The following is a 26669-nucleotide window of genomic DNA, read 5'->3' as shown; positions in this document are numbered from 1 at the left end:
CGTTGTCAATCAGCCATGGGGAAGGTAAATGGAACACAAGGGAAAGAAAATGGAGGGGGGAAATGCCTTTATACAGGATTTATTACGGGGAGCTAACGATTTAATTTGCATTATTCTTCCTTTGCAGATCACATTCTACGAGGACCGGGGCTTCCAGGGCCGCTGCTACCAGTGCAGCAGCGACTGCCCCAACCTACAGCCCTACTTCAGCCGCTGCAATTCCATCCGCGTGGACAGCGGCTGCTGGATGCTGTATGAGCGCCCCAACTACCAGGGCCACCAGTACTTCCTGCGGCGCGGCGACTACCCCGACTACCAGCAGTGGATGGGCTTCAACGACTCCATCCGCTCCTGCTGTCTCATCTCCGACGTGAGTTCCGATTGATTCCCATCCTGCCGCCTGAGTGTCCTGCAGTCTATCACCGATGGGTGTTAAGTCATGGAGGTTTTCCCTTAAATACACCTAAGAGTTAAGTGGCCTTTCAGAAGCTGACAAAGCCCAGTTAGATCGAGGCACATACACACACACACACACATACACACACACACAAACCAGCAGAGAATAAAAGAACAAATTCACTTAGGGAAAGAGTCAGTTTTGTTTTTAATTTTTACTGCCATTAGGTCAAACAGAGCTTGTCTGTAACAAATGTTACTATCACTGCAGGATTTAACACAAGTGGGGAGCCAGTTGGGCATAAGAAGGCAGTATTTCTAACAAATCAGTTTTTACCCTATAGTAAAGGAATTGATAATGAGCAAATTTGATAGTTTCCAGTGCAGACTAATAAATATAGACAAGTCTATTATTAATTAAGCTGTTCAAAGATATTGTCCACTTCTGGGAAAAGTAATTTTTCTTAATTTGGAAAGTCAATTGAATTCTGGTTTCAGACTATTTAAACAAAACTTCCACCAAAGGTGTGGTTTTTAAAAATCTTATTTTAGTGGTAAATTTATGTGTATATGTATATACAGTTGGGTTTTCCTGGTAGCCCAGATGGTAAAGAATCCACCTGCAATGCAGGAGACCTTGGTTTGATTCCTGGGTCAGGAATATCCACTGGAGAATGGATAGGCTACCCACTCCAGTGTTCTTAGGCTTTCTTTCCTCGTGGCTCAGCTGGTAAAGAATCTGCCTGCAATGTGGGAGACCTGGGTTCAATCCCTGGGTTGGGAAGATCCCCTGGAGAATGGAATGGGCTAACTACTTCAGTATTCTGGCCTGGAGAATGCATAGTCCATGGGGTCCCAAAGAGTTGGACGTGAGTAAGCAACTTTCACACACTCCCATATATATTTGGGAAATAATACTCATATTAAAATATTAACAAAATACTTAACATTTTCCTCCCAAATATAAGTTTGGGTTATCACGTAGGAATCAATAAATTAGGGAATTAAGTATTAGGAATCAAGATATTTGATTTTTTGATGGAGTCTAAACCAGACCTTGAACCTCTTAAAAATTCCACCTCCCACATGAAAAAAAGGAAAATGAACACACAAATATTTGTTAATATTTGCTAGTAGAATACAGATCACAGCAATTTCAGAGTCTCAGTTCTGACATTGCCCATCTCATGTCCCAACCTGCCAAGTTCATCTCCTGTTTGGTTGCTTTTTCTGCTCCTCTGTGTGGACCGAGCAGACAAGCTCCCATAGGCTGCGGCTGTATGAGAGAGAGGACCAGAAAGGCCTCATTGCGGAGCTGAGCGAGGATTGCCCCTGCATCCAGGACCGCTTCCGCCTGAGCGAGGTCCGCTCGCTGCACGTGCTGGAGGGCTGCTGGGTCCTCTACGAGATGCCCAACTACCGGGGGCGGCAGTACCTGCTGCGGCCCCAAGAGTACAGGCGCTACCAAGACTGGGGGGCCGTGGATGCCAAGGCGGGCTCTCTGCGGAGGGTGGTGGATTTATACTAAAATAGGTTCACTACCACTTTCTCATTTTGGAATCTATTTAATAAAGTATTTAGTCTGTATTGTTGGCAATCGCTGGCTTCTGTTTTTCTTTCATTGTGTGCCAGTTAATCCACCTGTAAATGCTCCCTGTTAAAGGTTGAGAAGTGGATAAGGTGTGTGTGAGGGGGGTGGGGGGCAGGGAGGTCTCTTCCAGGTAGAATGAGTTTTGAACAAGGGTCAGGAGTGGAGGTGGAGAAAGGAGGGAGCCTGTCTGAGAAACAAAGGCAGACTAAAGGAGAGAAATGGGGGATTTCCCTGGTGGTCTGGTGCTTAAGAATCTGTCTCACAATGCAAGGAAATGGGTTCATCCCAGTTCGGGGAACTAAGATCCCACATGCAGCGGACCAACTAAGCCCTCATAGGGCAACTACAGAGCCCCTGTACCTCACGGAAAGAGCCCACATGATGGCAAGGAAGAACCTGAGTGCCTCAACTAAGACCCTGTGCAGCTAAAAAAATCAATAAATATTCAAATGGGAGGGGGTGACTGGGGAAAAGCAGCATTCAACTGAGGGCCTAAGGAACAGCATTCCAGCAGTTTCCTTCTGACCCAAGAAGTAGTCACGAGCCACAGAGAGTTACAGATGAGTGGTGAAGGGCAGCCCATTTGCAAAAAGCCTGATTAGACTACATAAGGAATTGTAGCTTTGTTTTACTTTCAAGCAGAGTATTATATAACTAATGCCAGGGCTTCCATCAGTCACTGGCATACTTTTGGACTCAGTTGAAGACCCTCCTTCTTATTCCAAAATAACTCCTGATTAGGGTGCACCTCTTGGCCTGTTCAGCTACTGGACCAAACACTGTGTGAATTTCAGAAACTGCACAGCTGTACACAGTGCCCAGCTAATGCAAGTAAATTAATGAGATAGACATTAACATTCTAAACAGATTTGCATAATATAGTGTGCTGCAAACAAAAAGAAGTTCTTTACCAAAAAAAAAAAAAGGCTCAAATTTAAAGGTACATTAAAGAAAGTCATAATTTCTAGTGTTTTGAAGTAACATCTGCTTGCTCTGTGTATTTTTACCTATAGTAAATATGCAGCAAAGCCCTGCATAGTTTTTAATTGAAAATTCTTTCATCAGAGAAAATTGTTAATATTTTTAATTTGAAATTTTGCCTCCAAAGTGAAAGTCTCTCATAACCTTACTACTTTACGCATCCTATAAAGAAAGTGGAGGAGTCCTTCTGAGTCCCACTTTTCATTCCTAGCCCTTTTTTACACTTAGTGGGTACGCCTCTCAAAATGTTCCCTCATTTATATAGCTGTCTCATGAAGCACATGCTTTTTTTCTCTACAAGAATGAAATTATGCTGTACATATTAGTCTGCAGCTGGCTTTTAAAGTGTAATGTGATACGGATACCTATCTAGGTAAGCACTTTGTTTTGTTAACGGCTGCACTGTGATCCCTTGTTGGAGATCTGCTGGATTATTTAATTATTTATTCATTGGTAACTGAGCTTTTCCAATTTTGCTTTTACAAACAAGGCTACAATGAATATCATCGGATATATATCTTTATCTATGCATGCTAAGTTGCTTCAGTCATACACTTTGCGACCCCAGGGATGGTAGTCCACCAGGCTCCTCTGTCCAAGGAGTTCTCCAGGCAAGAATACTGGAGTGGTTGCCACTTCCTCCTCCAGGGAATCTTCCCAACCCAGGGATCAAACCTGCATCTCTTTATGTCGCCTGCATTGGCAAATGGGCTCTTTACCACTAGTTCCACCTGGGAAGCCCCATCTTTATCTATACATGCTAGAGTTTCTGGAGGACAGAGACCTAGGAGTGACACTGTCACTCAGAGCACAAGTTATTTTTTCTTTCAATGGTCTGCTCAATTATTAACCACCAGCGAGCCTAACTTCTCTGAGTTAGGAGTGTCACTATTTACTGAGCACCTACCATAGGTCTGCTGTGTGCAGCACTGGCAATGAAAAAAGAAAGCAAACAGAAGGCATTGTCCCTCCTGCCACAGAACTCTACACAAAAATACTAAACACTAACAATAAACAATTAGTACATGATCACTTTTTTTGATCCAGTGCTTCCCAAGTACTAAATAATTCACATACACATGTAATCACTTGTTTAACAAGTACTGTTACTGCACAGTTTTAAGGCATCCCATGACACTTTTATAGGGGAGAAAATGGAGCAATGTTTATCTCTATATTTTTTTGTGATACCTGTTTTTATTCCTCAACTTTTGGGAAGGAAAAATATTTCCCTGGTATGATACACACATTTAGAACTTCCTTACATACCTTGGGCTTCACTGATAGCTCAGTTGGTAAAGAATCTGCCTGCAATGCAGGAGACCCCAGTTCCATTCCTGGGTCAGGAAGATCCTCTGGAGAAGGGATAGGCTACCCACTCCAGTATTCTTGGGCTTCTCTTGTGGCTCAGCTGGTAAAGAATCTACCCTCAATGTGGGAGACCTGGATTCGATCCCTGGCTTCGATCCCTGGCTTGGGAAGATCCCCTGGAGAAGGGAAAGGCTACCCACTCCAGTATTCTAGCCTGGAGAATTCCATGGGCTGTATAGTTCATGGGGTCCCAAAGAGTTGGACACGACTGAGCCACTTTTACTTTATATACCTTGCCTTTCTGCGACACTTTTTTCTCTTTTATGGGACAACAAGTCCAGTGAAAACAGTTTTCAGTGAATAGGAAAAGAAAATTAGTTTTGACACAACAGATAAAAGATTGCATGGCAGGAGTAGCTAATTCCAGCCTTTGGCCCTTTGGCTACTTCTACCCTCATCCCACTCCTACCTTTCTGACCCTTTTTCTAGCCCACTAGTTTCTTTTTTATAAAGATTTTTTTATGTGGACCATTTTTTAAAGTGTTTATTGAATTGATACACTATGGCTTCTGTTTTATGTTTGGGGTTTTTGGCCAAGAGGCATGTGGGCTCTTAGTTCCCTGACCAGGGATCAAACAGGCACTTCTTGCATTGGAAGGCAAAGTCTTAACCACTGGACCACCAGAGAAGTCCCGAGCCCACTAGTCTTGAGGTACAAACCTCCACTGAAATCCTCCTGTCCTAAGGAGAAATTTTAACAATCCAGAACTGCCCATTTCTTGCGCTAAAAATAAACATGCTTGAGATGCACATATAGCAATGCTACCGCACAATTGCACTCATCTCACACGCTAGTAAAGTAATGCTCAAAATTCTCCAAGCCAGGCTTCAGCAATACGTGAACTGTGAACTTCCTGATGTTCAGCTGGTTTTAGAAAAGGCAGAGGAACCAGAGATCAACTTGCCAACATTCTCTGTATCATTGAAAAAGCAAGAGAGTTCCAGAAAAACATCTATTTCTGCTTTATTGACTATGCCAAAGCCTTTGACTGTGTGGATCACAATAAACTGTGGGAAATCCTGAAAGAGATAGGAATACCAGACCACCTGACCTGCCTCTTGAGAAATCTGTATGCAGGTCAGGAAGCAACAGTTAGAACTGGACATGGAACAATAGACTGGTTCCAAATAGGAAAAGGAGTACGTCAAGGCTGTATATTGTCACCCTGCTTATTTAACTTCTATGCATAGTACATCATGAGAAACGCTGGACTGGAAGGAACACAAGCTGGAATCAAGATTGCTGGGAGAAATATCAATAACCTCAGATATGCAGATGACACCACCCTTATGGCAGAAAGTGAAGAGGAACTCAAAAGCCTCTTGATGAAAGTGAAAGAGGAGAGTGAAAAAGTGGGCTTAAAGCTCAACATTCAGAAACCGAAGATCATGGCATCTGGTCCCATCACTTCATGGGAAGTAGATGGGGAAACAGTGGAAACAGTGTCAGACTTTATTTTTTTTGGCTCCAAAATCACTGCAGATGGTGACTGCAGCCATGAAATTAAAAGACGCTTACTTCTTGGAAGGAAAGTTATGACCAACCTAGATAGCATATTGAAAAGCAGAGACATTAGTTTGCCAACAAAGGTCCGTCTAGTCAAGGCTATGGTTTTTCCTGTGGTCATATATGGATGTGAGAGTTGGACTGTGAAGAAGGCTGAGTGCCGAAGAATTGATGCTTTTGAACTGTGGTGTTGGAGATGACTCTTGAGAGACCCTTGGACTGCAAGGAGATCCAACCAGTCCATTCTGAAGGAGATCAGCCCTGGGATTTCTTTGGAAGGAATGATGCTAAAGCTGAAACTCCAGTACTTTGGCCACCTCATGCGAAGAGTTGACTCATTGGAAAAGACATTGATGCTGGGAGGGATTGGGGGCAGGAGGAGAAGGGGACGACAGAGGATGAGATGGCTGGATGGCATCACTGACTCGATGGACGTGAGTCTAGGTGAACTCCGGGAGTTGGTGATGGACAGGGAGGCCTGGCATGCTGTGATTCATGGGGTCACAAAGAGTTGGACACGACTGAGCAACTGAACTGAACTGAGCTGAACTGAAAGGCTTATCAAATGTATTTCCTAAATACTCTGATTTGAAAGTCAAAATCACTCCTTGATCCATGGGCTGCAGAAGGGATGTTGTGTTAACAGGAATGAAAATAACATTAATCTTATTGTACATCTCTATCAGAGCTACTGGGTGACCAGATGCCTTGTCACTGACAGTACTATTTTGAAAAGAATCTTTTTTTGGAGCTGTAAGTCTCAACAGTGAGCTTAAAATATTCAGTAAACCATATCGTAAACAGATGGTCTATCATTCAGTCTGTGTTGTTGTTCCTTTTACAGATCACAGGCAGAGTAGATTCTGCATAATTCTGAACGACTAGGATTTCTGAAATGGTAAATGAGAACTGACTTCATTTAAGATCACTAGCTGAATTAGCTCCTAAAAAGAGAGTCTGTCCTTTGAAGCTTTTAAGCCAGGCACTGACTTCTCCTCTTTAGCTGTGAAAGTGCTAGGTGGCAACTTCTTCCAACATAAGGCTGTTTCATTTAAATTGAAAATCTGTTATTTAGTGTAGACACCTTCATTAATTATCTGAGCTAGATCTCCTGGATGACTTGCTGCAATTTCTACATCAGCACTTGCTGCTTTACTTTGAAGTTTTATATTATAGAGATGGCTTCTTTCCTTAAACCTCAAGAACAACCTCTGCTAAATTCAAGCTTTATTTCTGCAGTTTCCTCACCTCTCTCAATCTTCATAGAATTGAAAAGAGTTAGGTTCTCTTTTACTCTCGTTTAGGTTTTGGCTTAAGAGAATGTAGTGGATGGTTTGATTGTCCATCCAGACTACTCAAACTTTATACATATGGGCAATAAGGCTGTTTCATTTTCTTCATTAGTGTGTTTACTGGAATGCGTGTGTGCATGCAAGCTCAGTTGCTCAGTCATGTCCAACTCTTTGCAATCCTGTGGACTATAGCCTGCCAGACTCCTCTGTGCATGGAATTTTCCAGGCAAGAATAATACTGGGGCCATTTCCTCCTTCAGGGGATCATCCCCACCCAGGGATCGAATCCATGTCTCCTGCACTGAGCCACATGGGAAGCCTGCTCACTGGAGTAGCACTTTTAATTTCTGTCAAAAACGTTCCCTTCAAAACCACACTTTGGCTAACTGTTTGGAGCAAGAGGCTTAGCTTTCAATCTATCTCAGCTTTCAATGTGCCTTCCTTACTAACCTACTTACACTAGCTATACAAATCATTAAACCTGCATGCAACAAAAGCCAAACCTGAACTAGTCCCTTTTTTCTTCACTTTTGTTTGAAACAATGTGAATAGAGTGACTAAGGGTTACTTCCTGGACCAGAGCTCAGGAAACAGGATGTTTCTTCTTTCTTGCTCTCCCTCCAAAGACAATTCCCAGACAACTCGTGCAGAGCTCTGCTTCTGGCCACAGATGCAAGGAGTGTCAGGCCTTAACCTATGTTCACTTAGCATACTACGGTATTGTGTACATTTGTCACTCCTACAATTTTCTGTGAAAGTGATAGTTGCTCAGTCATGTCCATCTTTTTGCGACCCCATGGACTGTAGTCCCTCCAGGCTCCTCTGTCCATGGATTTTCCAGGCAAGAATACTGGAGGGGGTAGTTGTTCCCTTCTCCAAGTGATCTTCCCAACCCAGGGACTGAACCTGGATCTCCTGCATTGCAGGCAGATTCTTTACCATCTGAGCCACCATGGAAGCTCCAGAATTTTCTGTAGAGCATTGAAATTAAGCCACATTTTGGCACAAGATATTTACATTTCAATTGTATGAGAAGTGGTGGTGGTGGTGGGGATGGTTCCCTATTTCTTCCCCCAGGCTGAAATAAAGCCTTTCTTCTTCCCAGTTAATGAAAAAAGCCAAACCCAAAATGTCCTCGTTTTGGTCCTTCAGTTGGAAGTGGAAGTGTTACTTGCTCAGTCATGTCTGACTCTTTGTGACCCCATGGACCCCCAGGCTCCTCCATCCATGGAATTCTCCAGGCAAGAATACTGGAGTGGATTTCCATTCCCTTCTCTAGGGAATCTTCCCGACCCAGGGATTGAACCCAGGTCTCCAGCATTGTAGGCAGATTCTTTACTGTCTGAGCCACCAGGGAAGTCCCTTAGGCCTTCAGTTGTATCCTAAATTTCAGCTGTAGCTGCATGTCAGCTGAGTCAGTGGTCCCCACTGACATCCCAATACTGCTTCTCTAGGTAATCTCTGGGACTCTGCATTCTGGTTGTTTCTTGTATTTTACTGTTTTCACCTATCTACACTCTCCCCACAGAAACAACTCTGAGTAAAATGATGATTTTTTTAATGGACTTTTATTTTTCATTTTTATTTAAAAAATTTTTAATTATGATGATTTTGATTCTTTAGATTCTGGCTGAGTATACTGCACTAGACTAACATAAGTAATTCTGCAAACACATGACTTTCATACTGGATAACAAGAACTGAAACATCATATTGTGCATAAGTGGTATCTAATACATAAATATCAACTTTGAAAGATTTAAGACCCAAAGTAAAGACAAATACTTCAATGAGTGACTAATTCTTTGAACATGGAATAGGCTAAAGGCACAGGTCATCTTCCATTCCAGTGCTCTTTCCAGTTCATCAAATTATCCTCTTCCAGACTGATAAACGCTTTCTAAAGACCAGAGTCACAGCTTCTAGATATTTATTCCTCATTCTACCCATATCATTCCAGCTATAGTTCCTCTTTGTGTTCATGCAGTTAATTCCCTCTAAGTCAAAAGCTTTGTGTAATCTTGCTCCCCATTGAACAAAGGTGTATCTAGAGCCCACCAGAAACAGTTTTCTTAGGAATTTGATTTTCTTTTACAATAACCTAAGGGGTAATCTGGTTTTGTGTTTTACATGCATTACCTTTTTTTATTTCTTTGAACTTTTAGACTTTACCCTTTTATTTTATTTAACTTTTTATTTTATATTGGCATATAGCCAATTAACAACATTGTGACAGTTTCAGATGGACAGCAAAGGGACTCAGCCACACATACACATGTATTCATTCTCCCCCAAACTCCTCTCCCATCCAGGTTGCCACATAACATTGAGCAGAGATCCCTGTGCATTATGTCCTTGTTGGTTATCCATTTTAAATATAGCAGTGTGCACATGTCCATCCCAAACTCCCTAACTATCCCTTCTCTCCACCTTTCCCTCCCTGGTAACCATAAGTTTGCTAAGTCTGTGAGTCTGTTTTGTTTTATAAATAACTTCATTTGTATCATAGAAAATTTCCTTTTATTTCTTCTTTCTGAGATGAAGCATCTTAAAGCTATTCTCTCTTTTGAATTATAAGTAGCCAAGATGAAACACCTAATCTTCAATCTACTTCCATGCACAACGGCAACAAAATTAGACCAAATGCTAAAGATTTGTATATGTTGTTTTTGGTTTTTTACCATACAGAAAGTTTGACATTTTGGGAACCCTCTTGGTAAAACATTATAACTTCTTATACTTTTTAATGAAGAAGCTCTCTTAAAGGACTAATTTGAAATTTTCAATATTAAGTAAAGGTCATTTCTTTCTGATTAACAATTAGCATTCAATATTATGGCACATACTTCTTAGAGCTTAATTTCTATTTGCCATATCAAGACTCTGCCTTTTTTGTTGGGTCACTTACATTTTCTTGTTTTTCCCCAACTCATAGAAATAAACGATTGGAATATATATGAAATGGCTGAAGCTCTACTTCTATTATTAAATAGACAATGTCCCAGATTGCTTTTTTTTTTTTTTCAAACTGTCTCATCTAGCATCAGCCAGTGATAGAAACTCCAGAGAGAATGGGACCGAACTCCACAATAAGCCCCATGGACTCTGACAGCGAAGAGTAAAAAGAGAACACAAACATCCCCTCCTCACCCCGGGGGCCCCTTTTGTGTTGTTCTGCCAGCGCAGCAGCCCTCCCGCTATATAGAGCGCGCGCCGGCCGCACCGCACTGAACTCCATCCCCGCATCCAGCAGCCATGGGGAAGGTGAGCCCCACGCCGGCGGGAGGGGCCTGCAGCCCGGCTGGAGGGCCAGGCCTCTGAGCCTCTCCTTCCCTTCCTTGCAGATCACCTTCTACGAGGACCGGGGCTTCCAGGGCCGCCACTATGAGTGCAGCAGCGACCACTCCAACCTGCAGCCTTACCTGGGCCGCTGCAATTCGGTGCGTGTGGACAGCGGTTGCTGGATGATCTACGAGCAGCCCAACTATCTGGGCCCCCAATACTTCCTGCGGCGCGGTGACTATCCCGACTACCAGCAGTGGATGGGCCTCAACGACTCCATCCGCTCCTGCCGCCTCATCCCCCACGTGAGTCCATTTCCGTAGCAGATCCGGACCCTGTGGACTCAGAAGGGATAGTTTCAGACAGAGGTTCAACATTTGGAGTAGTGATCATTCAGAATAACAGAGTTTGAGAGGGAAAGTAAGCTGTTGTATATTATTGTATATTAGTTCAATATAATTTGCTCAGAACAAAAGCAAATTGTTGCCCAGTTCAGTTCAGTTCAGTTCAGTCCAGTCGCTCAGTCCTGTCTAACTCTTTGCAACTCCATGAATTGTTGCCCAGGTACCAGTTAATCAACAAATATGTATTGAGTAAGAATGCATTTGCAGCCCTGAGCATGTATAAGATAGAGGTCCTGACCTGGAATTATTTACAATGGAGTTGTAGAAAAACCACTAATATCACTAATATTTCAAAGAAAAATAATTAGGTGCTACTTGCTGAGCAGATAGGAGTGGAAAAGGATACTTTTACAAGGGTTAGTTTTTATAACACCCTTTCACCTTTTTGCTCCCCACTTGTATATTTTAGTTTTTCCTACCTGTACAAATAAAAGTGCTTTTTGTCAAAGGAGAATGACACAGAGATTTTACATGTGGGCTACACAGAGTTCACATGTGTGTTAAAACACTAAGGTTTTTGAAAAGTTTTGAATCAGTCCTTGGGCTGACTGATTTTTCTTTCTCATTTTTCCTCATTCATAAATTATTAAGTGAAAATCAAGCATTTAACTGAAAGACTTCAGAAGCATCTAAGTCCTTGGTGATCTTTCCAAGATTTATTTTAAACTTAATGTAGGATCATTCATTTCATAAACTGATTTTCTTGTTCAAACAGGCATGCCTGAAAAACTAAAAAAAATCTTCAAAATGGCAAAAATAGTAATAAGCTGTTAAAGTTTTGGTTTCTCTATGGTACAGTGTCCTGAGCATGGTTAACAGTTTGTCCTGGGAAATATATGAATGTATTGAAGTACAAGAGTTCCTTCTTAATTTTTAGTCACACTTTACGATCTTGAAAAGGCACTGAATTTTCACCTTTGAAAGTGAGGAGTATATAAAGATTCAGAAGTAATTCATTTTTACCTTATACTTGAAAATGGCTTGAGCCTCACCAAACTGAATGGCATGAATGTGTTGGAATCATTTCATGGTTTGCTTTTCTCCTCTTTCCACCTCTGGATGGGCCAGGCTGGCTCTCACAGGCTCAGACTTTATGAGAGGGAAGATTACAGAGGCCAGATGATAGAGATCACTGAGGACTGCTCCTCTCTTCAAGACCGCTTCCACTTCAATGAGATTCACTCTCTCAATGTGCTGGAAGGCTCCTGGGTCCTCTATGAGTTGCCCAACTACCGGGGGCGGCAGTATCTGCTGAGGCCAGGGGAGTACAGGCGCTACCATGACTGGGGGGCCATGAATGCCAAAGTGGGCTCCTTGAGAAGAGTCATAGATATCTATTGAAATAAAGGCATCGTTTCTTAATCTGGAAACTAATAAAGTATTTTCTGTTTTCCTGGCACTGGTTTGCTTGTGCTTTCCCTTTTGTCTTACTTTTATTTTATTATTTTATTTATATACTCACACAGAAGATACAAGTGGAAATCAAGGTGTGTGATCTTCAGATAACAAAATTCTCTCACTAGAACTATGCTTTCATATGAAGCAGAACTTTACAGCTTGTGAAACACTTTTATAATACCTATCTTATTTGATTCTCTGGCCTTTAAACATGTTTCTGCTTCAGACTAGTTTGCTAGAAATCTCGCCAGTTTTTCTTTGAGATGTGAAGATCTGAAAATTGAGGTTCAGAGATGGTGTGACCCACTTTTCAAATCAAGGATTCTGAAGCTAGTTACCACAATGGGCTTCAGAAGATTTTTAAATTCCCTACTGCTGCTGCTGCTAAGTCGTTTCAGTCGTGTCTGACTCTGTGCGACCCCATAGACAGCAGCCCACCAGTCTCCCCTGTCCCTGGGATTCTCCAGGCAAGAACACTGGAGTGGGTTGCCATTTCCTTCTCCAATGCATGAAAGTGAAAAGTGAAAGTGAAGTCAGTCATATCCAACTCTTAGTGATCCCATGGACTGCAGCCCAACAGGCTCCTCTGTCCATGAGATGTTCCAGGGAAGAGTACTGGAGTGGGGTGCCATTCCGTAAATTCCCTAAATTCCCTAAGTTGTATGCAAAAGTTAAGTTCACACATCTCTGGCAGACTCTATTTTTCTCCTTTCATTAGTTTGCTTTTTTTTTTAAGTGTTTGATATTGATTCTTATCTGATCTCATGACAGTTTTTGGACATTGAAACATAAGTGGACAAATGCTGATGAGGAGAGGAGACGGTTCTGGAAAAAGTTTTGTCTTCCTGATGAAAGGGAATAGCTGCCTAAGGTTCCCTCTTATTTTAGGCATTTTACATTCAAGGGGTGACAAGCATGAGGGAGAAGCCACAGTTTCAGAAATGCTGGCCTATATGTGGTCAAGCCCCTGAACCAATGGTAGCTATTTATTAGGGCTCTCCAGAGTAACAGAACCAACAGGATCTCTATAGATATGAAAGGAAGTGGAAGTGTTAGTCTCTCAGTCGTGTTCGACTCTTTCCAAGTCCATGGACTGTAGCCCATTAGGCTCCGCTGTCCAAGGGATTCTCCAGGCAAGAATACCGGAGCGGGTAGCCATTCCCTTCTCCAGGGGATCTTCCCAACCAAGGAATCAAACCCGAGTCTCCCGCATTGCAGGCAGATTCTTTACCATCTGAGCCACCAGGGAAGCTCAGATGAGGAGATTTATTCTAGGAACTGGCTCATGTGATTATGGAGGCTGAGAAGTCCCATAGTCTGCAAGCTGCAGAGTCAGGAAAGCTGGTGGAATAATTCAGTCTTGAGTCCAAAGGCCTGAGAACGAGGAGTGCTGATATGTCTGAGAACAGAAGACTGATGTTTCAGCTCCTGCAGGTGGAGAAAGTAACTCTCTCTACCGCCTTTTTGGTCTGTGCAGGCCCTCAACAGACTGAATAAGGCATAGGTAGAGGTGAACTTCTCTACTCAGACTACCAATTCAAATCCTAATCGCTCCCAGAAATATCCTCACAGACACACCCAAAAATAATGTTTTGCCAGCTATCCGGGCATCCCTAATCCCAGTTAAGTTGACATAAAATTAGCCATCACACAAGGCCAGCAATCCTTTACTCTGAAACTTCTCGTAATGGGAGTAAAATAAACCCACGTTTTTTTTATGCCACTGTCACGGGTGTTCTGTTATTTGTAGTTGAATACACATTTCTGGTTGACACAGAGCATACCTTTTCCCAACGTAACTGCTTAGAACTTTATTCAAAGACTCAAGGAAATTCCTAATAAAAAATCTCTACCCTTCCCCCAGCCCAAAAAGAAGAAGAGAGGGAGAAAGTGAGGGAGGGAGAGGGAGGGTAGAAGACAAGTCATTATAGAGCAATGAACTCATACGATATTTAACATATTTCAGACTTGGAGATTATCTAACTTAGATCACTCATTTTATATAAGGTAAACTAAGGTCCACTTTTAATTTCAAACAGTTAATAATAGAAGTACATCAGAATTCAGAACTCACAGTTCAGAAAATCAGAGATTTTCCATTACGGAATCAGGAAGATTCTTGTCAAAATAATGATAGCACTAGCATACAGATTCTTACCATGAGGTCACTGCAAGCAACTAACCAGGAATTGAATTAGATATATAGGATAATCCACAGCTGCGTTCCCTGCATGCATGCAGGTGTGTGCTCAGTCACGTCTGACTTTTTGTGAGTAGCCCGCCAGGCTCTGTCCATGGGATTTTCCAGGCAAGAACACTGCAGTGGGTAGCCATTTCCTCCTCCAGGGGATCTTCTTAACCCAGGGGTTGAACAGCATCTCCTGTGCCTCCTGCATTGGAGGCAGATTCTTTACCACTTGAGCCATTGGGGAAGCCCAGTATTCTGTCTGCTGCTGCTGCTGCTGCTAAGTCACTTCAGCTGTGCCCGACTCTGTGCGACCCCATAGACGTCAGCCCACCTGGCTGCCCCGTCCCTGGGATTCTCCAGGCAAGAACACTGGAGTGGGTTGCCATTTCCTTCTCCAATGCATGAAAGTGAAAAGTGAAAGGGAAGTCACTCAGTTGTGTCCAACTCTTCACAACCCCATGGACTGCAGCCTACCAGGCTCCTCCGTCCATGGGATTTTCCAGGCAAGAGTACTGGAGTGGGGTGCCATCGCCTTCTCCAAGTATTCTGTCTACATATATACAAATATGATAGCCACACAGTTATATACATTTATAGCTGTGTATATATACTCTCCGTATGTATGTATATATATGTATTAATATATTGCCTGTATAAGGTTAGAGGGAATATAACATTGTTATCATTTACATTCTCCTGCTGCTTATTGTCTTGCATTTCATTGCTAGAATCGTAGCAAGGAGGAGCGGTGATTATGTTTGTACTCAAAGACGGATCTGGTCAAGTCATTTCCCTGATTAAAAACTTCTGATATTGTTCCACTGCCCACAGAGAAAAATTCTACCTTTTCAAGAATCTGGCCACAGCTTATCCACTTCCTCTCCAATTGCCAGGCCCCAGTCATCCTTTACTCCATCTCTTCCAAGCACATGAAGCATTTTCACATCTCTTTGAATTTGCTCACGTCTTTTCCTCACCCAGATTACTCTTCCCCACCTTCTTCCTGGTGAACTACTCATCCTCCAAAGCTTGATTAGTTGTTGTTGTCCAGTCACTCAGTTGTGTCCAACTCTTTGTGATCCCATGGACTACAGCACGCCAGGCTTCCTTATCCTTCACCATCTCCCGGAGTTTCCTCAAGTTAGAATGTACCCTAATCCCTTGGCCAAAAATGGATCTGAATCAGTTATATACATTAGACTGAAATTAGCCAAAACACCATACCAAATGGGTAAGTAATATGGAAATCTACTCACACGATAGGAAGTCCTAGGGTAGCCCAGGGTTTAGGGATGGTTGATTCAGCAGCTCAACACTATCATCAGAGTGCAAAGTTTGTCCATTTCCCACAATATTTAGCATCTGTATTATCCTGAAGCTGGTGTCCCTGGTACCATAGCTGCTAGCTGCAAATGGGGAAACATACAAGGAAGGTTGAGTAAAGGAAAGAGCCTAACAAGTTTCGCCTACAGCACAGTTGTGTCCAGAGCACTAATTCCCAGCATTAAAAAAGACCCTGAAATACTACCAGTTCTTAAACGTAAGCTTTGGTGGTGTAAGATAGAATGAAATGAGTAAATGGGGAAAGAGGAAGAAAACCCAAGGAGGGAAAGGTACTAATAAAAAAAAACTTAAGACATTAATTTTATTAATTATTCTCTTATTATAAAGTAAGAGGAAGAGGACTGTAAGTTAAAATAAACTGTTTTAAATGCTTTTTAATTCCATTTAAGTCACTAGGATTCATCCCATTTTAATGTTTTTAATTTTAATGTTTATAACTACAGTAAAAAAATTTTTTTTTTTTTTGCCACATCGTGCAGCTTGTGGGATCTTAGTTCCCCAGCCAAGGAGAGAGCCTTTGGCAGTGAGAGGATGGAGTTCTAACCCACAGTAGAATTATCAAAATCAAGAAATTAATTTTGAAAAATTAATTGATTCCCTTTTTTCTTGTTGCTAATGGAAGACTTTTAAAATCATAGTAAAATATACATAAAATTTACCATTATAGGCATTTTTAAGTGTACAATTCAGTGGCATAAAGCACATTCACATCATTATGCAACCATCAACACTATTCATTTTCAGAACTTTATCATCATCCCAAGCTGCTGTACTCATTACACAATAACTCCCCATTCCCACCTTCCCCCAGCCCCTGGTAACCACCATTCTACTTTCTTTCTTCATAAATCTATTCCAGGTATCTCAAATGCATTGAATCATATGTTTGTCCTGTGTCTCACTTATTTCAATTAGTATAATGTTTCCAAGGTTTGTCCAAGTTGTGAAATTCATCAAAATTGTATTCCTTTTTTAATGCTGAATAATATTCCATTCTATACATACACCACATTCTGTGTGTCCATACACCCATTCCTAAAAGGGCACTTGCGTTGTTTCTTCCTTTTTGCTATAATAAAGAATGCTGCGATGATCATTGGGATACAAATAGCTGTTTAAGTCACTGCTTTCAATTCTTTTGAGTATGCCTAGAAATGGAAATGTTGAATCGTGTGGTAATTAAGTGTTTAATTTCTCAGAAACTACCATACAATCTTCCCCAGTGGCTCTACCATTTTACAGTCCCATCAACAATGTACAAGTTTTCCAGTTTCTCTGACATCCTCACTAACACTTATTTTCTGTTCTGTTTTTTATAATAGTCATTCTAATGTGTATGAAGTATCTCATTGTAGATTTAATTGCATATCCCTAATGATTAGCAATGTTGAGCATCTTTTCATGTGCTTATTGGCCACCATATTATCTTATTTGGAGAAGCTTCTAATCAAGACTTTTTTTTTTTTAACTGCTCCAGTCAATGAAAAGGAAACTTTATTGAGGCCCCAGGGCCTTGGGGCTTGGGCACGAGGCCACCCTGCGGTCAGAGGAGAAGCCGGTGGAGGGGCTTTATTTAACCTTCTTCTTGGGGCGCAGGTTGTTGGTTTGGCCTCACTTCTTGCAGCAGTTGACAGCACGGGGGTGCAAGTAAGTGTAACACTTGCAGCAGATCATCTTGTTGCAGTTGTGTTTCTGAGCGAGCTGGCAGAGGGAAGGCTCAGTGATGCTGCCTCGCAGAGAAAGCACCATGTGCAGGGTGGACTCTTTCTGGATATTGTATTCTGACAGAGTGCAGCCATTCTCCAGCTGTGTGCCCACAAAAATCAGATGCTGTTGGTCAGGCGGGATGCCCTCCTTGTCTTGGATTATAGCTTTGACATTCTCAGTGGTGTCACTGGGCTCAAGGGTAATGGTCTTGCCCACTAGGGTCTTCATAAAGATCTGCATCTCTGAGTCTGTTGCTTGGCCACCTCATTGAAGAGAAAGGGCAAGCCTTTTTTTTAATTGGTTTTTTTTTTTTTTAGGGGGGCATTGCTATTGATTTTGCTGAGTTGTATCAGTTCTCTGTACATTTTGAATATCAATCCTTTATCATACATGATTCACAAATAGTTTCTCACATTCCCTGGGTAGCCTCTCCACTCTGTTGACAGACTCCTCTGATGCACAAAAGTTTTTCTCTTGATGGACTCCAATATATCTATTGCCTATGCTTTAGTGTTATATCCAGGAAATCATTGCCAAGTCTAATCCCATGAAGATTTTCCTCTATGTTTTCATCTAAGAGTTTTGTAGTTTTGTGAAGCAAACTCACTTAGGACAGCGTGGATAGCGGAGTGAAGTTTATTACACTGGCAGGTCCGAGGCAGTTTCCTTTTTAGCCAGGGACCCCGACTGATTTTTGTGACAACCTTTTATACCCAAAGTATATGTGCCCAAGCCCACATCCCCACATTCTCTAAAGTCCACCGGGGACAATGTTAGTAAGAGATACAATCAGGTTATAGCCATAGATTTACATCTTGTCATACAGTTTAGTCTACATCAATAAACATTATTAAGATTATATAGTGAACATTGCTTTCCTTCTGGCTCTGGGAGATCTAGGTACGGGGTCTGCCTGTTTTGGTTTTTATCTGTCTAGGAAGCCTGCTTGGCTGTTAGTATTTTCTCTCTATGGCCTCCCTGGTATGCAGTTCAAAGTCCACCAAATTGTAAGATGCAGCTCCTTTTCTTTTAAAAATGGAGTCAGTCCAGTCAGGGCAACCTGCTTCTTTCCTTCTTTAGTTTTAGTTCTTATATTTAGGTCTCTAATTCACTTTGAGTTAGTTTTTGTATAATACATATTGTAAGGTAAGGGTCCAACTACATTCTTTTGCATGTGGATATCTAGTTTTCCCGGTACCATTGTTGAAAAGACTGTTTTTTCTTCATTGAATGGTCTTGGGAACCTTGTCAAAATTCACTTGACGGTATATGTAAGAGTTTGTGTCTGTGTTCTCTACTCTTCCATTTGTCTATATGTCTGTCTTTATGCCAGTACCACACTGTTGTGATTAGTGTAATTTTGTAGTAATTTTGAAATCAGTGTGAGAATGTCAGCTTTGTCCTCCTTTTTCAAGATTGTTTCTGGGCAGTTCCCTGGTGTCTGGTGGTTAGAATTTGGCACTTTCACTTGCAGCGCTCCAGATTCAATCCTTGGTCTGGGAACTGTGTGTGCTTAGTCGTGTCTGACTCTTTGTGACCCCATGATCTGTAGCCCGCAAGGCTCCTCTGTCCAAGGGCGTTCTCCAGGCAAGAATATTGGAGTCTGTTGTCATGCCCTCCTTCAGGCGGTCTTCCCAACCCAGGGATTGAACCCAGGTCTCCCGCATTACAGGCAGATTTTTCACTGTCTGAGCCACCAGGGAACTGAGATCCTGCAAACTACATGGTAAGGCCAAAATTAAATAAATAAATAAAAATTAAAAATTGCTTCACACACACAAAGTTTTGGGTATTCGGGATCCCTTGAGATTCTATCTAAATTTTAGGATGGGTTTTTTCTACTGCCACAAAAAATATCATTAGAATTTTACAGGGATTACATTGTATCTGTAGACCACTTTGGGAAATATTCATATCTGAACAATATTAAGTCTTCCAGTCCATGAACATATGATGTTCTTCCATTTATTTATATCTTCTTTTCTTCAGCAATGTTTTGTAGTTTTCAGTGTATTATATACTCATGTTAAAATTTTAACATACGTTGAGTATTTTCCATATCCTTAAATAAATTCTTTGTGAATATGATTTTTGGTAGCTGTGTAGCATCTCATCAGAGAGATGCTCTATAATTTGCCTAGTTAATGCACTATTTTGGACATTTTGTTTGAATCTAATTTTTCACATTATAAAGAGTGTTCTGATGAAATGCCACTGTGCATAACATTTTCATGTACCTTTAGCTATTTCCTTTGGACAAGTTCTTACAGGTGAAAGCATTAGATCAAAGAAGTGAAAATTAAGAGGTTTTTTTTTTTTTTTTTTTTGTGGGGGAGGAATGAGGTCTTTTTTATTTTGGTAAAAAAAAAAAAAAACACATAACATGAAATTTACCATTTTAACCATTTTTCAAACACATAGTACAGTGAACGTGAAAGTTGCTCAGTAGTGTCTAATTCTTTGCGACCCCATGGACTATACAGTCTGTAGAACTCTCCGGGCCAGAATATTGGAGTGGGTAGCATTTCCCTTCTCCAGGGCATCTTCCCAATCCAGGGGTTGAACCCAGGTCTCCCGCATTGCAGGCAGATTCTTTACCAAATGAACCACAAGGGAAGTCCAAGAATACTGGAGTGGGTAGCCTATCCCTTCTCCAGTGGATCTTCCCAACACAGGAATCAAACCAGAGTCTCCTGCATTGAAAGCAGATTATTTACCAACTGAGCCATCAGGGAAAGCCAACTCTTTGCGACCCCATGGACTATACAGTCCATGGAATTCTTCAGGCCAGAATACTGGAGTGGGTAGCCTTTCCCTTCTCCAGGGGATCTTCCCAACCCAGGGAGCAACTATTGCTAACTATTTGGATGTTGTGCAAAGATCTCTAGGACTTTTTCATCTTGTCGAACTGAAAGGAGATTTTAAAATACTTGTCCATGGTGATTTTGTTTTTTGATTTTGGTCACAACTTGAGGCATGTGGGATCTTAGTTCTCCAACCAGGGATTGAACCCTGCATTAGAAGCACTGAGTCTTGACCACTGGACCTCCAAGGAAGTCCTGACAGTGATTTTTAAAATATGGTCCTATGATTTTAATTTTTTCCTCCTTTCTTCTTCTCTATAGTTTTCACATTTCTATAAAATTAGAATTTTTGAAAGAAACAATGTGGGAAAGTCTTAATAAACATATGTGTTTCAAATAAAAATTTTCAAGGCAAACAGTTTTTTGGCTTTAGGCTTAAGTAACAAGAATCCAGACTGAGGAATGAAACAGGATGTATCACAGTTGCATATAGTTGAGGACAAGATCCTTCTAAAGCAGTGGTTTGCATCCAGGGTTGATTTTGCTCCCCCAGGGGACATATGACAATATCTGGAGACATTTTTGTTGCCATAACCATGAGGGTGATGCTAATAGCATGTAGAAGATTGAGACCAGGGATGCTGTTCAACATCCTCAAATACAGCGGACAGACCTCCACAATTGAGATTTTTTTGACCCAAACTGTCACAACAGTATGAGGTTGAGAAAATCTGTTCTAAGAGGGGAGCACCAGAAGAAGCTGGTGGAGGTGGGGTGGGAGGGGTTTAAGGGAAGGAAAGAAGATTCCAGCCTGTGGAACCAGAATATTAACCAGAGAGCAACCAGGCTTGCCCAGGAGCCAGGGGAGGTAGAGAAGGGAGAGTCTTTGCAAGATTGTAAGATTGTAAATCTGTTATATTTGCATATAACCTTGAAATTGCAAGCAGCTAGAACTAATTAGTCAAGGCTATGGTCTTTCCAGTAGTCTTGTACAGATGTGAGAGTTGGACCATAAAGAAGTCAGACCACTGAATAATTGATGCTTTTGAACTGTGGTGCTGGAGAAGACTCTTGGGAGTCCCTTAGACTACAAGGAGATCAAACCAGTCCATCCTAAAGAAAATCAATCCTGAATACTCATCAGAAGGACTGATGTTGAAGCTGAAACTCCAATACTTTGGCCACCTCATGCAAAGAGCCCACTCATTAGAAAAATCCTGATGCTGGGAAAGATTGAGGGCAGGAGGAGAAGGGGACGATGGAGGATGAGATGGTTGGATGGCATCACTGATTTAATGGACATGAACTTGGGCAAACTCCAGGAGATGAGGAGGGACAGGAAAGCCTGGCATGCTGCAGTTAATGGGTGGCAAAGAGTCAGACATGACTTGGGCACTGACAACAACAACAGAATAATTAGGCTTAGCCCCTAATTTGCAAAATTATTGGTTAATTAAAAAGTTAGTTAAATAATAACCACCATGAGTTGCCTCATGAACTCCAGAGTTGGGAGCTTCCGGGAGACACTGGCTGCGTCTGGAGGTGACCGTGGTCCACTCAGTCTCCAGGGAGCAGAGCTGAGCCAGGTGCATGAACAGGGCTTCCTGGGGTCCAGCGCCTACCACCTGTCTACCTCCGGTGTAATGTCTACTGCATCCGCTCCTGAGCCGTGAGGATGGGAGAAAGTTCTCTCAGGGGAAAATCCCATCCTCCTTCAACCGTCCTGTGCAGAAGACAGGTGTCTGTGTCCCACATCCTCACACCAAGGAAAAGCTCTCATCTAGACGCCTCCCGCTGGGCCCCATCCTGACCTCTGACCCGGTCACAACCCCGTGTCAGTTCCTCAAAAAGAGATCACTTAGAATACTTAAAAGATAAATAAAATATTTCATTACAAGTGTTAACACAGTTAAGCGCTTTTGCTCGCTTCCCATCTCCTGAATAGGCTTCATTTAAAGGCCCCAGAGGCACCAAGTGACAGTTTTACGCGGGTCATCAGTTCGAAAGCTCTGGAGAGTCTAAGAGAAAACATACAGTAAGTCCCCCACCCCACCCCCGCCGTCATTATATAGAAAAGAGACAGAAAGGAAATCCTCCTCACCCGGGGGCCCCTTTTGTGTTGTTCCTGCCAACGCAGCAGCCCTCCCGCTATATAGAGCGCGCGCCGGCCCCACCGCACTGAACTCCATCCCCGCGTCCAGCAGCCATGGGGAAGGTGAGCCCCGCGCCGGCGGGAGGGGCCCGCAGCCCGGCTGGAGGCCAGGCCTCTGAGCCTCTCCTTCCCTTCCTTGCAGATCACCTTCTACGAGGACCGGGGCTTCCAGGGCCGCCACTATGAGTGCAGCAGCGACCACTCCAACCTGCAGCCTTACTTCAGCCGCTGCAACTCCATCCGCGTGGACAGTGGCTGCTGGATGATCTACGAGCAGCCCAACTTCCAGGGCCCCCAGTACTTCCTGCGGCGCGGTGACTACCCCGACTACCAGCAGTGGATGGGCCTCAACGACTCCATTCGCTCCTGCCGCCTCATCCCCCACGTGAGTCCGGTCCCCCTGGGCCTGCCGTGGCCTCGGGTCACACCGATGCCCCAGAGCTGTGGTCAGAATGTAGGACGGTGGCCTTCCTTTGCTGGTTCTAACCGGGTTCTATTTTCCTTTATAATATCTCTTAATTGAGAATACAATGCTCTTAACTGAGATTGTATTTTTCTTTGCTAATATTAAACTCACCTCTACTGGGAAAAAGTGGCATGGTATTTGTTCAGAGTGTCTATGCCACAGGTGATGAACTCCTCACACTCCAGTGGTCTTAGGCTAGTCCCTGGGCTATTTCTGTCTTTCCTCACCTGTAAAATGGGGCTACTGGGGCGGCTAATTGGAGAAGGCAATGGCATCCCACTCCAGTACTCTTGCCTGGAAAATCCCATGGATGGAGGAGCCTGGTAGGTTGCAGTCCGTGGGGTCGCTAAGAGTCGGACACGACTGAGCAACTTCCCTTTCACTTTTCATTTTCATGCATTGGAGAAGGAAATGGCAACCCACTCCAGTGTTCTTGCCTGGAGAATCCCGGGGACGGGGGAGCCTGGTTGGCTGCCGTCTATGGGGTCGCACAGAGTAGGACACGACTGAAGTGACTTAGCAGCAGCAGCAGGGCGGCTAATTCATAGAGCTGAGATGAGGTGGATAGGAGATTGCCTGGTACCTGGCAAGCCACCCTTCGCCCTCCAGATATTGACTACTTTGAACAACCAGGGTCTCTCAAGTCCTGCTTTTTGATTCAGCAAAACAACTGACCAGCAATGTGACTCCAGGAGCCCCTGCAAAGCCACTGCTATCCAAATAAAGCCCAAGCAGCCTGGAATTCCACAGTTAGGGATGCTATAATTTGACTATGACAGCGTTCTGTGGAAAATGTACCATTTTGGGTAACTTTGAAAGACCCTCAGAGGATTTAATGCTTTGATAGAACCTAGACTGGCATTAGAAGCCTGGAAATCTCGGCTTCCACCTTCCAGTCCTGACTCTTCTGATTACAGCCTGAAAGCTCTAGTCATTAGTTTCTCATAAAAGCAGACAGAATGGTTGCTCCACGTGTGTCAGGCTGTTGTGAAGATCGAAATTAGGTAACGGACATGTGAACCCTTTGCAAACCATGGAAGATGCCTTATTAGTGGTTTTTTTTATGCCTCAGAATGAATTGTTTATGAGAACCTTTGCTAAGGAGGGTTTGATGGTGGAAGAAGGAAGACTAAATACGTACCTGTCGGGAAGAAACGAGCAGATAAAAGCCAAGTGCTCCAAAGAGACAGACAGGATTCACCCAGGACTAACAGCCTCCCTTCCATTTTCCTAAACGTCTTATAATCTATTGATCTAGACAGGCCTGCCTCATAATTTTGAGCTTCTGTTTTTATCAATAACCTTAAAGTATTTTCCTGGATCATATGTTAGAGCTGAGGACTGAAACCTAACCATTACGATGGCTCTTGCTTTTTAGGACTTCAGAAAAGCAGGACTCAAAGCAGAAAGGAAGGGATTAGGAGATGTCTGGTCTGAACTGCTACCAATCTATGTCTTACTCTGGGGAAAGCAATTCTGCTTCCTCTCTCCCCAGCCTCTTCTAAAGCTACTGAGATCCAAAATAATGCCTTTTGCCAGGGATATATTTGCCTTTTAATTTTAAAATCTAATTATTTTTATATCCTCCAAGGAGAACTCCAGGCCACTGTAAGTCAATGGTCTTTATAAAGGAGAGAACAAAAATTATATATAAAATTGCTGCTTAAAAATGGTACTAAATAGGTGCTAAATATGGTTCATGTAGGTTGTGGTCCTAGAAAACTCTAGGGAGCACCATGCATATCCTTTTTATTTTGGCCACACCCCACAGCATGTGGGATATTAGTTCCCCAGCCAGGGACCAAACCCACACCCATTTCATTGGACGGGTGGAGTCTTAACCACTGGACCATCAGGGAAGTCCCACATATCTTTTTTTTTTTTTGAATGGCAAACCAGAACAACTTCAGTTATTTTAATAAGTAAAATTTGCAATATAAAATGATGCTAATCTGTGTTCATCTGTGTGAATGGCACTGTCTTCAGTTTTGCAGTGGGCAGTGGACCCAACTGTATACAGTTGACTCTGGTGTTAGCTGTCTTTTTGTCATCTTTGATATAGAAAAAAAGTTCTAAATGCCCATTCCCCCAGGGGTGTGAGTGATTGGTGGCTAAAGACTAGCTTTTCTGACTTTTCCCATCTGCTGATTGCTGAACCCACAGACCAGCTCCCACCGGCTGAGGATCTACGAGCGAGAGGACTATCGAGGCCAGATGGTGGAGATCACGGAGGACTGCTCCTCGCTCCATGAGCGTTTCCACTTCAGTGAGATCCACTCCTTCAATGTGCTGGAGGGCTGGTGGGTCCTCTATGAGATGCCCAACTACCGGGGGCGGCAGTACCTGCTGCGGCCGGGGGATTACAGGCGCTACCACGAATGGGGGGCTGTGGATGCCCGAGTGGGCTCCTTGAGGAGGGCTGTGGATTTCTATTGAAATATTTTTACTCTACCTTTTTCTCTATCTGGAAGCTAATAAAATATTTCCTGTGTGTTTCCTGCAGTTATGTAGACTTCTTTTCCTTTCAGACTCCTTGGGTGGACTCAACAAAATAAAAGGTAGGAATAATGTGGCTTTTCTTACACGTGTCAATAGAAAGCATGGCTAGCAGTTAGAGAGTCTGGAAAGAATGTCCGGGTCCAAACATTTACTTACATCCTGGCGTGTGAAGTCAAGTGGGCTTAGGAAGCATTCCCATGAACAAAGCTAGTGGAGGTGATGGAATTCCAGCTGAGCCATTTCAAATGCTAAAAGATGGTGCTATTTAAGTGCTGCACTCAATATGCAGGACTGGAAAAGATCAATTTTCATTCCAATCCCAAAGGTAACGCCAAGAATGTTCAAACTACCATACAACTGCATTCATTTCACATGCTAACAAGGTAATGCTCAAAATCCTTCAAGCTAGACTTCAGCAGCACGTGAACCGAGAAATTCCATATATACAAGCAGGATTTAGAAAAGGCAGAGGAACCAGAGATCAAATTACCAACATCCATAGGATCATAGAAAAAGCAAGAGAATCCCAGAAAAACATCTACTTCTGCTTCATTGACTACGCTAAATCCTTTGACTGTGTAGATCACAACCAACTGTGGAAAATTCTTAAAGAGATGGGAATACCAGAAGACCTTACCTGCCTCCTGAGAAACCTGTATGCGGGTCCAAAAGCAACAGTTAGAACCAAACATGGAATAACAGACTGGTTCAAAATTGGGAAAGGAGTACGTCAGGGCTGTGTATTGTCACCCTGCTTATTTAACTTCTATACAGAGTTCAGTTCAGTCACTCAGTCGTGTCCGACTCTTTGCAACCCCATGAATCGCAGCACGCCAGGCCTCCCTGTCCATCACCAACTCCCGGAGTCCACCCAAACCCATGTCCATTGAGTCGGTGATGCCATCCAATCATCTCATCCTCTGTCATCCCCTTCTCCTCCTGCCCTCAATCTTTCCCAGCATCAGGGTCTTTTCAAATGAGTCAGCTCTTCGCATCAGGTGGCCAAAGTATTGGAGTTTCAGCTTCAACATCAGTCCTTCCAATGAACACCCAGGACTGATCTCCTTTAGGATGGACTGGTTTGATCTCCTTGCAGTCCAAGGGACTCTCAAGAGTCTTCTCCAACACCACAGTTCAAAAGCTACATCATGCAAAATGCCAGCCTGGATGAAGCACAAGCTGGAATCAAGATTACTGGCAGAAAGCAAAGAGGAACTAAAGAGCCTCTTGATGAGGGTGAAAGAAGAGAGTGAAAAGCCTCGCTTAAAATTCAGCATTCAAAAAACT

General features: G+C 42.8%; 4 protein-coding genes across 6 annotated transcripts; 3 read left to right on the top strand and 1 right to left on the bottom strand.

Moving 5' to 3' along the window:
* CRYGC (crystallin gamma C) lies at positions 1-1995 on the top strand. 2 transcript variants are annotated; one of them, XM_027523862.1, is made up of 3 exons: positions 1-24; positions 128-370; positions 1652-1995. In XM_027523862.1, exons 1-3 carry the CDS (start codon positions 16-18, stop codon positions 1922-1924), a joined length of 525 nt encoding a protein of 174 aa, XP_027379663.1. In that variant the 5' UTR covers positions 1-15; the 3' UTR covers positions 1925-1995. The 2 variants fall into 2 exon arrangements, with proteins under 2 accessions (XP_027379663.1, XP_027379654.1); XM_027523853.1 differs by having other exon boundaries at positions 16-24; positions 1649-1924.
* Positions 1996-10374: 8379 nt separating this feature from the next.
* Positions 10375-12223, top strand: LOC113881033 (gamma-crystallin D). The gene is made up of 3 exons (XM_027523838.1): positions 10375-10402; positions 10483-10725; positions 11893-12223. The coding sequence occupies exons 1-3, from the start codon at positions 10394-10396 to the stop codon at positions 12163-12165; spliced, it is 525 nt and encodes a 174-aa protein (XP_027379639.1). The 5' UTR covers positions 10375-10393; the 3' UTR covers positions 12166-12223.
* Positions 12224-17365: 5142 nt separating this feature from the next.
* Positions 17366-17701, bottom strand: LOC113906969 (ubiquitin-like). 2 transcript variants are annotated; one of them, XM_027565832.1, is made up of 2 exons: positions 17605-17701; positions 17366-17517 (listed from the first exon to the last, which is right to left on the bottom strand). In XM_027565832.1, exons 1-2 carry the CDS (start codon positions 17699-17701, stop codon positions 17366-17368), a joined length of 249 nt encoding a protein of 82 aa, XP_027421633.1. The 2 variants fall into 2 exon arrangements, with proteins under 2 accessions (XP_027421633.1, XP_027421624.1); XM_027565823.1 differs by having other exon boundaries at positions 17366-17701.
* A 4770-nt stretch (positions 17702-22471) lies between these two features.
* Positions 22472-25385, top strand: LOC113881029 (gamma-crystallin F-like). The gene is made up of 3 exons (XM_027523822.1): positions 22472-22480; positions 22560-22802; positions 25047-25385. The coding sequence occupies exons 1-3, from the start codon at positions 22472-22474 to the stop codon at positions 25317-25319; spliced, it is 525 nt and encodes a 174-aa protein (XP_027379623.1). The 3' UTR covers positions 25320-25385.
* Positions 25386-26669: the final 1284 nt, after the last annotated feature.

Source organism: Bos indicus x Bos taurus, chromosome 2 (genome assembly GCF_003369695.1).
Source record: "Bos indicus x Bos taurus breed Angus x Brahman F1 hybrid chromosome 2, Bos_hybrid_MaternalHap_v2.0, whole genome shotgun sequence".
NCBI classification, from domain to species: Eukaryota; Metazoa; Chordata; class Mammalia; order Artiodactyla; family Bovidae; genus Bos; species Bos indicus x Bos taurus.
This window is presented reverse-complemented; position numbering and strand designations above follow the sequence as displayed.